At 36.7% G+C, this 14,424-nt stretch overlaps 1 protein-coding gene across 1 annotated transcript in view; it reads left to right on the top strand.

Annotated features, from left to right (window-relative positions):
* PPIP5K2 (diphosphoinositol pentakisphosphate kinase 2) overlaps positions 1-14,424 on the top strand; it is a 50,458-nt gene that overhangs the window by 15,681 nt on the left and 20,353 nt on the right. Inside the window, exons 9-20 of the mRNA XM_009648641.2 lie at positions 71-172; positions 1,299-1,460; positions 2,588-2,709; positions 4,164-4,241; positions 4,801-4,887; positions 5,846-5,921; positions 6,007-6,116; positions 7,009-7,094; positions 7,753-7,878; positions 7,967-8,088; positions 11,542-11,724; positions 13,699-13,840. Coding sequence (XP_009646936.1) covers positions 71-172; positions 1,299-1,460; positions 2,588-2,709; positions 4,164-4,241; positions 4,801-4,887; positions 5,846-5,921; positions 6,007-6,116; positions 7,009-7,094; positions 7,753-7,878; positions 7,967-8,088; positions 11,542-11,724; positions 13,699-13,840 — 1,396 coding nt within the window. The remainder of the gene's footprint in view (positions 1-70; positions 173-1,298; positions 1,461-2,587; positions 2,710-4,163; positions 4,242-4,800; positions 4,888-5,845; positions 5,922-6,006; positions 6,117-7,008; positions 7,095-7,752; positions 7,879-7,966; positions 8,089-11,541; positions 11,725-13,698; positions 13,841-14,424) is intronic.

The following is a 14,424-nucleotide window of genomic DNA, read 5'->3' on the forward strand; positions in this document are numbered from 1 at the left end:
TATTTAAGGAGTTTTAAAGTTTCTCAGGCAGTAGCCTATGAGTTTATTAATAGAAAAATATTCATTTCAGATTGGCAGCAGAAGCAGTGTTTATTCCCCTGAAAGCAGTGTGAGAAAAACTGGCTCCTATATTTATGAGGAATTCATGCCTACAGATGGCACTGATGTGAAGGTATGACAACTGTGTTCTTATATTTAGAACAATCAAGTGCTCCAAGAGCTTGTCAGTTTTAAAGATGAAAGTATATCTTTGTGTCAAGGATTAATTTTAATGAAGTTTTGATACAGTTCATAAGTAAAGAATGTAATTCTTACTCTAGCTAAACACAGTACTTGTAATGTAGAGCAGCTTTGCTTATGTTGTTGGAATCGAGTGCTGGAGTCTTATTACCTAACACGTTGTCTTTCTTTTCTGTATTGTATTAGTGCCAAAATAGCATATACTTTACTGTGTAAACAGGTAGGTGCTGCCTAGGTATTTTGCCTGAAGGTTACAAAGAAATCTGGAACTGAAATAGATTTTACCAACTATCTTAGTATTCTAATTAATAAACAAAAGCTTTATATTAAGCAGCTTCACCCAAATCACCATCTTGCCTGAATTGACCAAATTGGCAGTATTTGCAATCACCTGGTTTAGTTGAATACTTTTTTATCAAAGCTTAGTTTTGTTTTTAGGTAAAGTGACAGTAGCCCATTTTTGAGAGCTGCTGACAAGTGTCTTCTAGCATATGCCCCAACCCCTTCAGTGAGCATCAAAACTGCAGCAGAGTAGATAGCACAATCATTCTCTCAAGCCCCCCTGCCTTGTCATGCTAAAACTGGGCAGATCTTTGGTTTGTTTAGTCCTGCCTAATATATGAAAATATTTTAAACAAAGAAAATCACTTAATCCTGCAGCCAGATTTTAATAATCAAGTAAACTGAAATAATTCTCAAATTAATCTGCTCTCCAAGTTGCGCAGATGTTTTGGAGAGGAAAACATTATTCTTTACCTCTGTACCACCGTAATTAAGAAATTAATTTTTATTCATCAAGTTTTATAATTACTATTTTTCTTTACCTAGGCTCCTGCTTTCCCCTCTTGCTTTATCCTAGATTGTCAGTAAATGGTGGGTGTTCTCTGAAGGCAGAGAATGCTATTGGGGAAGGTACTTTAGAGTGATCTTGCCAATGATGAAAACAGCTGGTATCTTTTGAAATCATTATCACATTTGAGATAAATTTAGCAATATGTATGCATATATGTAATGTAATTTAATTACACTGAATCAAGAGTTCCTGTTTTTCAATAAAGGTGTACACAGTAGGTCCAGACTATGCTCATGCTGAAGCCCGAAAGTCTCCCGCTCTGGATGGCAAGGTAGAACGAGATAGTGAAGGAAAAGAAGTGAGGTATCCAGTCATCCTGAATGCAAGAGAGAAGTTAATTGCTTGGAAAGTATGCCTTGCCTTTAAAGTAAGCTGATTACTTTACTATCTGATCAAACATTTAGTGTTAATTAATTGTTTATTACGTGAAACTTCCATAGGGTTTTAGAGCACAGAGCCAGCAGTGGTAATTACTGCAGAACTCTTAGGAAGGTGAAAGTTAAACTTCCACATCTTCTTTTTAATCTAGAAGAATTCTTCTTTTAATGCATTGAAAAGTTCTGAATGGTTGCTTATGTTGCATAAGGTTCCTGAATTCACATGTTGCTATTGTGCTTTGCTGGTCCACTGTGTATCTGTTCTATACATAATATGTTCACACGTTTTCTTAATGGTTTGTCTATTAGCAAAACACAAGTTCATTCAGCAAGTGGTTTGTAACTTTTGTTACCTAGTGTTTACATTGGGCCCAATTAAATGTTAACTTGGTACTGACATGACTTTTCTTTATTTGAAGTGTTTGATAGTTTTCCATTTTTGTATAGTTTTAAGACTTCTTTGTTCAAAACCTCATTCAATCTCTTACCCTCCTTTCACCTGTCTTATTATGAGGCTGGCTTTCGGTCTGTCTCATTACCTGCATGTAACTATGATGGCATTGTGGAGCCTGCAGGGTATAACCTCTATCACCTAGCAAAGTGGGCTTTGAGATCTAAAAAAGTAATCTGTTGAAATGGCATCTAGTGTCCTGTACTAATAATGTCAATATTATGTCAGCATCAAAACTATCCTGCCAAATTTAAATATGGACAAAAATGTTCTTAGCAACATTTTGCCATTTCTTGTCTGCCACCTTTAAAAACTATGTGTAGGGGGAAACCACTGTCAGAATGGGGAATTTGTAGGCCCATTATTGCTTTTGCTGTGAATCTTGGAGGTTAAGTTTGTGCACATGTGACCTTGACCTTCAATACTGTTACTGCTAGGGATATGTAGGAAGGGTAAAATCAAGTTGGGGATATGAAGTTAAAAAAGGAAGATATTTACATGACGTGAGCAAACCTAACATGGAACTGGCAAAAGGTACTAGGTATAAAATCTGTCACATTTTTGTCATGTTTTCTGATGAATACCATGTTAAAATACAAAGTTTATTTAGAATAAGCAATCCTAAGGAAGGTGATCAATGACTGGAACTTTTATTCTTAAAAACAGCAAACAGTTTGTGGATTTGATTTGCTGCGTGCTAATGGACAGTCCTATGTCTGTGATGTGAATGGCTTCAGTTTTGTGAAAAACTCCATGAAATACTATGATGATTGTGCTAAGATACTGGGGTAAGGGTTTACTGATTTATTTCAGGAGTTTTGCCTATTCACTCTGTTGTATGTTACTATAGTTTATGTACTACTTATTCCTTGTTCCTAAATTAAATATTTAAAATGAAATATCGCATAAAATAAGTCATTAAATAAAATAAATAAAATATTAAAAAGAGTCCTAATTCAATAAATAAATTCTGAATAAATTCCTTATTCCTAAAATTATCCAAAATATCAGAGTCCAAGTGTTTTGTGAATTCTTAAAGCTAACTGAGTAGGTATTTTGAAAGCCAGATTAAGTTCTCAAAGGTAGCTGAGATTTTTTTTTTAAGTAGAGAAGCACCACTGGATTGTTATGCTTACTGCTGATCTGAAGCTGGTGTATGCTTGTATATTTTTGGATTTCATATTTGGTAAATCCAAACTGATGTAGTATCAAGGTGTCCTCTGTCACACCATTTTCTCTCTGCTGCTGAGAGCAAAAAAAGGCATAACAGGGGATCATACAGAAATGGGTAGTGAACTGTATGCCAATGAAATGTTGCCGTCAAAGTAGGTTGATCCCATTTTGACAAGTTTACTGGCTTTACAGTAAGATTGCACTGATGAGATATATCATGACTTTCTGCATTTGATAATGGTCTAGGATCTTATTAAATAGAGGAAGAGCTAAGCTGAAATCCTAGATAACAACTGTAGGTTGGTTTAGGCCACTTTTTTAGTTAGAATTACAGTTCTCAGAATCATTTTGATTTCTCTTTATTCAAATTGTAGCTGTTGAAATCTCTGAAAAGAGTTACCTCATCATTTTTAACTTATGCTTTATTCCTTAAGGTGATACATTGCAGTGTTAAGTAACAGCAGATTTTTTTGATCTTTTTAGAAATTAAAGTAGCATAAGCCAAAATTTAAGATGCACAGTTGTTTTCCTCACTGTTACTGCTTCTTATGTAGATATTAATCTGAAGTTTAGTATATTTTGATTAAATACTTGAAAAACAGAGCATTAGCAAGATGTAGGTGGAGGCACTGTTATCATTTTGTAGTTATGACCAGAGACTTTACCTATTTTTCCAATTCTATCGCAGAAACTTTTGAGAAATTGCCTCTAAAGATACCAGTTACTCTTTGATGAGAATGGCTTGCTGATTATCAGGGACTTTCAGTTAGGCAGTGGAGTCAGGTATCTGAATATTTAAATGAACAAGACTAAATCGTATCCAAGGAACTCTTTTAGGAACTGGAGTTCAAAACCAGTGGTTTCTTACGAATCCAGGGCCATAAGGCTAATGATGTCTCTGTAGCAGTTGTAGTAACTTTGAATTGCTGTTTAAGTAGGTTTTTATTATACAATTAAAAGTATGCACCTAGAGACTCATGACCGCTAGTACTTTAAAACCACACTGATAAAAATGCATGTATATATTATCTATTTGGTTTGGAGTCTGTATTCTGTGCTTTAAACTTAGTGGTTTTTTTTTCTTTTTAACCGCTATTCCTTTGGAAGCTGAAGACATCCCTATTGTGCCAACCACTTCTGGAACAATGTAAGAAAATAGTAGCTACACCTGAGTTATGCGAACTCCTAATGTAACTTTTGTGTGAATTTTTTTTTCTCTTCACAAGGTGTGCCCACTTTGGCCTATGAACGCTGGTTTTGTGTGATGAAAACAAGGAAGGAATCACAATTGCTATGCCAGCAATCAGAGTTTCTGACCCTTAGTCAAGCTGAGTACAGAACAGCAGATTTTCAAGTTTAGCATCTTTTATGCATAGCTTCCTTCACTGCTAATCATTGTTCCAGCACCAACTTAATATGCACTTCTAATAAACATGCTCCCTCATTTAATGAACCTCAAAATCGTTGTTTTAAAACCTGCTTAAAATAGATATTCTGTAGTTACTCGAGTCTTAAAATCAATATTTATATTTTATATCTTACATCTTTTTCAGTTAACCTTATATTCTTGCATACCCTTCCATCACTTCTGTAGTTATGTCAGATAACTACAACTTTGTCAATTGTCTTGATTTGTGGTGGTTTTAATACTAAATAAAAGACCCTCATATATAGAATTGTGAAATACAACTCTCTTGAAATTTCAGGATGGAGCTTAGATGTGTTATAGCTGTAATACGCCATGGGGACCGAACACCAAAACAAAAAATGAAAATGGAAGTAAAACATCAGAAGTAAGTAGAAGCTTGGTAAAAATTACTTTGGATGCTTTAGAGCAGAACGCAGTTCTTGGGGATGTCCAAGCGATGAACTGAGCAGGAATTCCATCATATGTGTTATTTTTTGTTTTGTTTTCTTTTGACTCTAACTGATGTTGCAGCTAATTAACAAGCGTGCACCTCTCTAACAGGACTGTCTGTCAAATTACTTGTGCAGGCTTCCTTCATCACATGCTGTGCCTTGTGAACAGTCCTGCTTGCTCTTCATGAAAATGCATTTGTCTCCATAGATTCTTTATTCAAAATAATGCATCGGAGAATACTTCTGGTTCACCATTTGACCGTGACTTCTGCCTTTCTCTTTTTATCATAACTGTTGTTGTGTGAGCTGTTGTCTTACTGCACCATCTTTTTGTCTTTTACTTTTGTCAAAGTTTGACTCTGAATTTCTGGTATATACCATCTTTATGTTAGCATTCATAAAGTGCCTTACATAATTGGCCTGGAATTAGGTGCAATTTCAGTAAAAAGTAAAAAAAAAATCAGTAAAAAATTTATTGTTTTGGGACTAGATTCTTGCATTGAGATACATGCTGTAAATGTGTAGGACTGCTCATTTGGTATATTTGGTCCCTACTTCTGTTCAGGATCATTCCTGGAGATTAAGCATTGACATAGCTGTATATTTGACTACTGTGCCATTTGATATATACAATATCTTCCCTTTTTTTTTTTTTTTTTAACGCGTAGCAAGTCAGTAAGAGAACATTTTTAGTGCTCTTATTCCTCTATTGTGCTGAAGACTTTCTTGGGAAGTGAGATTTTAATAAAAAAATTCGGTTTGACCTCTGTTATGCATGTTTTAACATGCTTTTCAAATAGTGTGAAGGTGCTAATTTCACACCACTTTAAGAGCCACGTGTTCAAGTAATATCTTAACCGTGTTTTTTAATCAATATTCTTTCTCTTAAAGGTTTTTTGATCTCTTTGAAAAATGTGATGGATATAAATCTGGAAAACTAAAACTGAAAAAACCAAAACAGTTGCAGGCAAGTTTGTCTTTATTTTCCTGCTGTGGTATTTTGTAAGTAGAAATTTACTTATTTAAGTAAATCCTATGTTCCTTTTCTTTAGGAAGTGCTTGATATAGCAAGGCAGCTCCTTGTAGAACTTGGGCAAAACAATGATTCTGAAATTGAAGAAAGCAAAGCAAAACTTGAACAGCTAAAGACTGTGTTAGAAATGTAAGTGTCTAATTTTCAGGCTTCATAGCAACTTAAGTTTGACCAGTTACTGCTTGGATCACAAATGGTTATCAAATATGTAATGATGTATTAATTCAAGCATGAGGGTTACCAGGAGCAAGGATGTCATTTTTGACATTATGAAGAACTGGGCCATCGTTCTGTTTTTTCTCCTTTTTAATTAAACTTACCGCTTTATCTAATGTCTCAGTATACTTTCTACATGAAAAAGTTAAGTTTCTTTGATTCAAAATTTATCTTCCTGCATGTTTTTAAAGTATTTGAGTGCAGGGTCTGCTTCTTGCAGTGTGTGACATAATAAAGCCTGAGGGAGCCAGTAAGAACTTTCACTTTTTTTTTCCTTAAAGATCTGGGGTCTCAGAGCTGTACATATGGTAGTCAGTAACTTTAATTAAAAAAAAAAAAAAGAGCAAAGACAGTTCTTATTGAAATTCGTGGCAATTGTTTGAAATATGGAGTTCTGCTTGAGAACTTAATTGGCTAACAAAATAGTGGCTACCTACACTACTAGATCGGATTCTGGATGCTGATAGCCACTGTCGCTGTGAATCTGAATAGATGAATCACTTGTGCAATTTGCAAATGCTTTTTTTTTTTTTTTACGGTTTTATGTTCAGTGGTGTGAAAAAAAGTAGTAGTATTTTTAAATGTTTTGTTCTAGAATGGTTGATATTTCTGTAGTCATTCTGCGCATGTTGAGTTAGGTTTTTTCTAAGCACTGCTTCAATAGGTGGTGGTCAAATGCACAAATCAATGACCAGCTTAGATTTATTACAGCCTGTTACAGAAGTGTAGCAGGTGTGGAGGCAAATAGTTAAAATGTTTCTCTCCCTCCCTCTTACTCTGTCGCTTTCCCCTGTTCCTACTTCAGGTATGGGCATTTTTCAGGCATAAATCGCAAAGTCCAGTTAACATATCTTCCTCATGGTTGCCCAAAGACTTCCAGTGAAGAGGAAGGTAGTGTATTACTTTTGCACCTAATCACTTAATATCATGTTGTTGTCATGGACTACTGGTATAACATGTGTTGATGTTAAGAAGAAGGAATAAGTTGTTTTGAGTGAATGTTTGTATTGTTGACAGAGTCTCTTAATCTGCTGAATCATATATCTACAACTATGTAGTAAGTTTGTATTCTAAGACTGCTTTTTTGTAACAGAAAAGCAGACTGAAAATAAACTTCAGTGATTCACCAAAAACGGTATTTTGGGGCCAGGGTGGGAAAATCCCACTCAACATTTACTGCTATCTTTAAAATTTTTATAAGCTTTTCTGGTCTTTGACCCATGTTTATTGACTGAAATAACTGTAGGGTATTCAGCATCCAATTTGTTTTAGTTTTTTCTGTATCAATTTACTTTTTGCTTCAGATTTCATGCTAATTATTTTTCACTTATGTTTTCTCTTCAATACTTCATGTTTCTCTGTTTAAGTGCCCATTTAGTTCTCTAATTCAATATTTTATTAATGTTAGAATGCTATTAAAAGTTTCGTAAGGTTGGAGAGATCCTTCACTGAAGGCCCTGCATAGTCCTAGTATTTTTTTCTTTGTATGGGAAGAAAAAAAATTTATAATATGCTTTACTACTAAACTCCTCTCTCTGTGTGCAATTAGATAATAGAAGAGATGAGCCATCCCTGCTTCTGGTTCTAAAATGGGGAGGAGAATTGACCCCTGCAGGCAGGGTTCAAGCAGAAGAGCTTGGAAGGGCTTTCAGGTGTATGTATCCAGGTGGACAAGGTAAAAAAAAAAAAATTGAATGGCATAAATCCCTTTTGACGATAATCAAGTGCAAAATGAGAGTTTGAGCAAAATGTTTGTTTGATAGGAGATTATGCTGGATTTCCTGGATGTGGTTTACTTAGATTACATAGCACTTACCGACATGATCTCAAAATCTACGCTTCTGATGAGGGACGAGTTCAGATGACTGCAGCAGCTTTTGCAAAGGTACAGTGTGATGTCTTGTTTTCAATTTTAAGAATTATGATGTTCTCAAGTTTTGTTTTTTTTTTTTTCTTTTGAAGACTGAGGGTGATTTATGGTATATTAGAGTCCACAGTGTATAATGAGGCTATGTTTTAAAATAAATGTATTTTCAAAGAGTTTTTCGGTGTGAAGAAGTATCAGTTAATGTGCCAAGCATTTGAAGTCCTTTGAGCAGCTGCAGACAGGTTTTAATTATACAGCCCTAGCAATATACCTTAGTCCCTTTCCAGTAATAACCTCCAAAATCTTTGAATTGTAGAATGGTTTGGGTTGGAAGGGACCTTAAAGATCATGTAGGTCCAACACCCTGCCATGGGCAGGGACATATTCCACTAGACCAGGATGGTCAAAGCCTCATCCAGCCTGGCCTTGAACACTTGCAGGGAGAAGGCATCCACAACTTCTCCACGCAACCTGTTCCAGTGTCTCACCACCCTCACGGTAAAGAATTTCTTCCTAATACCTAATCTAAATCTGACCTGCTTTCCATTTAAAACCATTACTCCTCGTCCTATCGCTATAGTCCCTGATAAAGAGTCCCTCCCCAACTTCCCTGTAGGCCCCCTTTAAGTACTAGAAGGCTGCAGTAAGGTTTCCCTGCAGCCTTCTCTTCTCCAGGGTGAACAACCCCAACTGTCTCAGCCTGTCCTCATAGAGGAGGTGCTCCAGCCCCCTGATCATCTTTGTGGTCCTTCTCCTCTGGACCTCCTCAAGCAGGTCCATGTCTTTCTTATGCTGGGCATGCCAGAGCTGAATGCAGTACTCCAAGTGGGGTCTCACCAGAGCAGAGTAGAGAGGGAGAATCACCTCCATCAACCTGCTGACCACACTTCTTTTGATGCAACCCAGGATGCGATTTGCAACATTTTTAGTTTTCACCATGCTTATTTGTTTAGGGCCTACTTTCTTCAAATTTTGTCAGACTTCTGTGATGGATTGTGTGTGTGTGTTGCTTAAAGCACAGACATTAGAACTGATTTGAGATAATGTATTCATTTTACATGAGCAAAAATTGCAATTTTCAATCACTTCATTGATTCAGACCAGAAGATTTGAAGTTCAAAAGGCAACACTTTTCATTAAAACTATCTTCCATTTATTGATTTGTAACTTTATAGAGGAAATTAGAGGGTTTGAAGCTATTAGAAATGTGGAATTAAAAAACTACTTTGCATATATTTAATGGGAAATTGTACAGATTGTACATTCGTGCTTTTTTTGGAATGAATAGAAGTAGTTTCTTAAAGTTGTTACAGGGGACTTGTTACTTTGGGCCTGTCAAAATAGATACCTAATAGGTAAGACATGGTAACATTACTACATCTTGCCACTTTAGAAAAATATTTTTTTACATGTATTTTTGATGTGAAATAAAAAAAAATTGTGGTGATGTTTTAAAAAGTATGAACTTTTTTTTTCAGTACAAATGTGAATTTATACGAACTATTAATATAAAACACAGAATACGGCACTTTCTCCATCTTTAATGCTTGCCAAAGTATTCTTTTATCCCTCTTTGTGCTAGGCAAATTTCTCTTCTGCTCATCCTCTGAGGTAGCCCTTTGCATGCGTAATACTTCTGCTTGCTAATAATTTATTCACTTATTTCCTCAGTGATACAGGTCTTTTAATTGTGTGAGAGGACACAGACAGTGCAAGTGTTACTCTTAGGTGAATGAGTTTCAGTAATAATACAGAGTGACAGAGAGGTTTAGGTTTCAAGGGGCCCCTGGAGGTCATCTAGTCCAACTCCACGCAGCACAGAGCCACTTTGGATGATGTTGCTCAGAATCAGATCCAGTCAAGTTCTGTGTATCTCCAGGAATGGAGATTCCACAGCCTCTCCACGTTTTTAATTCCACCACTCTTTTTCAGGTCATGTCTCTGTTCTTCCCAGGAAGCCCATCTGTGCTTTTGTGTGTTCCTTTTCTGTCCATGCTGACCTTCTGCATTATTTTCCATATGTCAGAGTAGACTGCTGTTGTGCTTTGAGGAGGTTGTCTTTGGAAATCATCTGGCTGTCCTGGGCACTTTTGTCCTTCAGTACACTCCTCTATAGGGTTACACGAACAAGCTAAAGTCTGCTTGTTTGAAGTCCAGGGCTCTAATGGAATTAGTTATCTTGTTCACTTCTCCAAGGATCTGTCATAATATCAAGTTTCAATTACTGAGGCTGCCATTGACCTCCATGTTCCTGACGCTTCTGAGTAACGGGTCCAGGGAATGCCTCTGCTCAATACTTCATCAGTAGCTTGTGTCCAAGAATTGTCCTGGGTGTTTTCTGTAAATCTCGATTGCTTTTCCCCTGCAATATTGCCCCACGGAAAACAAGGCCTGCAATCATGAGGCTTTCTCCAGCTGTGTTAAGAAGGTTTCATCTGTTTCCCCTTTTAGACCAGGTGGTCTCTAGCGAGTCCCACCATGATGTTGCCCTGTGTTTATTTGCCCTCTGAGACATAAGATCTCAGCTTGTTTGTCACTGGTTTGAATGCAAAGGTCCCGGTGTTCAAGGTAGTCATTTACATAGAGCCCAACTCTGTCTCCCTGACTTCCTGGCTCCCAAAAGGCCCTGTATCTGACTGTAGCAAAACTCCATTTCTGTGAACTGTTCTACCACATCTCTCTAATTCTGATGAACTTAAAGCTCTGCAAGTGTTCGGGCTTCTTAATTCTCCTGTTTGTTTCCATGCTGCGTGTGTTGGTGCAGAACTATTTCAGCTATCTGTGCTGCTTTCTCCTTGGTCAGCAGGCTTGAAGAGACACCACCACATTTCCTTCCTTATCCCAGAGCCCTTCTATTGCCAGAAGAGTCACAAAAGTTTCCAGCCTTCTCCATTTTCGAAGTCTCCATTCACCTCTTGTTCAACTGTAGCCTTTGACTGTCCTGTGCCACACATGGCTTTTGCCTCTGTAGGGTCTCTGCAAAGACCCTGTCTATCTCCCATTTGTCTTCCCAGATGCTATTCAGTTTGCTAACTCTTCCCATAGCTACTGTCTGGTGACACAATGCCTTGAGCAGAGCATGATCCCCAGAAGCCAGGCTGCTATTGCTCCCTGCCTCGGGGAAGGCACCATGTGCTCCCTACAACCCAAGACCTGAACAGCTATGGCCTCCCAGGAGCAATGTGGGCACCACTGAGATGCTGGGGTAACTTCAGCTAGTGCTGGGGAGCATGTTCTATGACGTGTTGCCATCACTGTTGCACCAACTGTAACAGTACTGCACACCAAGGCAATGTTTTGGGGGCCGTTTCTATGCAAACATTTGCATTGTCTGCCAAGTCCCTGTTTATCTAACCCATAAGCAAGTCATACAATCTTGAATTTAAATTAGTGGTTTGAGTAGGTTTTTTAAGCTACTCCTATATTCTCATCTTCATCTATTTGCCTGATTAATTATATTATTTATTTCAGGGACTACTGGCCTTAGAGGGTGAGCTGACTCCTATTCTTGTCCAGATGGTAAAAAGTGCTAATATGAATGGTCTGTTGGACAGTGACAGTGATTCTTTAAGTAGCTGTCAGCATCGTGTTAAAGCAAGACTCCATGAAATTCTCCAGAGAGACAGAGAATTTACTGCTGACGACTATGATAAGGTTAGCATATGATTAGTTCCCTATGAAGTTAAATAAATGGCCATACAAGTTCTTGTGTAAAAGTAATGTATCTATTGTGAAAAATTGTGTACTTGCAAATAGTTTGAACTACAAAGCAAGCTGTACCAATTGTGATATATAGGTATTTTGAGCTGTCCTGCAATTTGAGTAATCACAATAGCTACAAACTTTGAAACAGGAGTAGATAGGGACCTCATTTGTAAATATTTTTCACTGTTCCGTTAAAAATATTTTGAATAGTCAAGAAATGACATTACATTGTTTACACTTTCTGTAATCTTTACTTTGACAGCATGTGGTACTGCAAAATGTATTGTCTGCCTACTGCAGTTGTTTCTATATTTAATCTTCTAGAAGACCTTTTTTAATTCTAAGAATATTAAGATGCTGAAAACCAGTAGAATACTTTCTAATCAGTGAAAGGAAATGTCTCATTAACATGCTAAATCAGTGCATATTAATATAATTATGCTGACTTAGTACAGAATACACGATTGTTCCTGGGTTTAAATGTAAGTAATGTTTATTACTGTTAAGAAACTACTTTGTCTTTCAATTGCCCTTACTCTGTCTGGTATACAACTAAATACAAGTCCTCAAATGAGGTTTAAGCTTAAGCTGCTGTTTTCTAAAAGGTATTGAGAGCAAATTACTGAAAAACAGTTTTACCGCCCTGCATGTATACTCTATGTGGATTCATTTAAACATATAGATTAAAAGTGTTATCCAAGCCACTGCCAACAGTGGATTGAGCAGTACTCAGAAAAAGTGAGAGGGTACAAGGTCTCAAGGATTTATTTATATTCCCCCTTCTTTTTGCTATATAGATATAATGGGATGTGAAAGGTGACTGGTTCTAATAGAGCATACTGTTCGAAGACAGTCACTGAGAGTAACTAACCTTTGCGGTTATAAAGTGGCAATAACTTTTTTGGTTTGTGGTTTTGGGTTTTTTTTAAATTACTTGTGATTTGGGAGAACAATATGGGTTTTTTTGTGAGAGCACCTTTCCTATTGATGTACTTGGTCATAATAGGGAGATAGGAACTGCTTACTATTAGGTAGGAGAGCAGAAGTTTTCTATATCCAAATTACCCTATGCATTTGAGGAAACCGGGAAAAGTGCAAATATGTATGTGTTATGTATGTAAATTATTGTTTAATATCATTGTTTGCCTAGTTTGGGTTATGCAGACTTTTCTGAAAGAACGAGGCTAAGCCTCACTTGCATGGTTATTGACTGTTGTTTTAGTGACACTGAACTTGATGGTGATAATTTCTAGCTTCTGCAATTTCTATAATTGAGTCAGCTCTGAAGGACATCTTGTATGTTCTTCATATATGTGCATTTAAAGAAAGGGTGTTTCTTGTTTGTGTGTGCTGCAGCCCTACAGGAACAAAAACCTAAAACAGGAAGAGACAAACTTTTTTTCAGGTGTCAGTTACTATTGCAATCTGGTTCTTCTCAGTTATGCTAAGGAGGGTACTTCATAGAACAAAAATTTTGTATTCTGTGAGGCACGTAACTTAACGATAACATTTCTTACAGACTTTTTTGTAAGCCTTTGAATACAATAGTTACTTGAAAGAAAGTTATGGGAAGTTGCTAAGTACATGCAAAGTTTTAAATATCTTTCCAATTTCCCTGTCTTGGAACAAAAAAGTTTTAGGAACTCCTGAAACTGCTCATGTTTACTGTGAAGAATTAGTTGCCCTATGAATTTTTGTCACCTTTGAACCTCTAGTAAATCTTACTAACTTTTGATATATTTTCTTTTCTTAGTGTCTCAAAGGGAGTAGGTAATTGAGAAATGGTTTCAAAAATTAATAGCAACCTGCTTGAATGCTTTTTCTTCGATACTTGGAATCTTTCATATGTTACATCTTATCTCCCCAGTTCTTTCAAATCTAGTCAGTTTGTTTAGATAATTTTGTGTTTATGTCAAATTGCAGCTTACTCCATCTGGAAGCATCTCATTGATAAAATCAATGCAGGTTATTAAAAATCCTGTAAAGACATGTGACAAGGTCTATTCCTTGATCCAGAGCTTGACTTCTCAGATCAGGCAAAGAATGGAAGATCCAAAGTCTGCAGGTACTTAAACATTTTTGTAGTTGTATTTAGTGTCTCTAGTTTACATCTGAGAGAGAATTGTAACAAAACTTTTCTTCATTAAACTTGCTTTTAGTAGAACTTTAATCAACAGTGGGTTAGGGATTTTCACAATCTGATTCCATATACATAATTTTACAGTAAAAAGCAGGATGAACATGCAGTCACATTGCAGGTAAGGGCTCTTTGTGGTGTTCAGAAATTCAGGCCAGTACTCAAATGTTTGCAGAAATTCTTGTCAGACTTATTTGAAACTCAGCGGTCAAGAAGAGTAATAGCAAAAGCAGATGGTACTAAAGCTAAGTTACATAGGTACATTCTTATATTTAAGTATCTTTGCTGAAAATCTGTTGCTTGCTGTATGATGAGTAGTAGTATTGCATAGAATGATGCTCAATTTTAATGGTGGTGAACGAATGACACAGCAAAACTGGAGATGGAAGTAACCACAGTGGTTTTTTGGTACTAGCTGAATACTGGAACATTTGCTATCAGTGTTCTCTGCAGCGTGTAGTGTGCTAGTAGCTTCTGCTCTGAGGTTGAGCAGTACACATGTCACCTGTGCA

The sequence above is a fragment of the Egretta garzetta genome, unplaced genomic scaffold (genome assembly GCF_000687185.1).
Source record: "Egretta garzetta isolate BGI_Z169 unplaced genomic scaffold, ASM68718v1 scaffold271, whole genome shotgun sequence".
Lineage (NCBI taxonomy): Eukaryota > Metazoa > Chordata > Aves > Pelecaniformes > Ardeidae > Egretta > Egretta garzetta.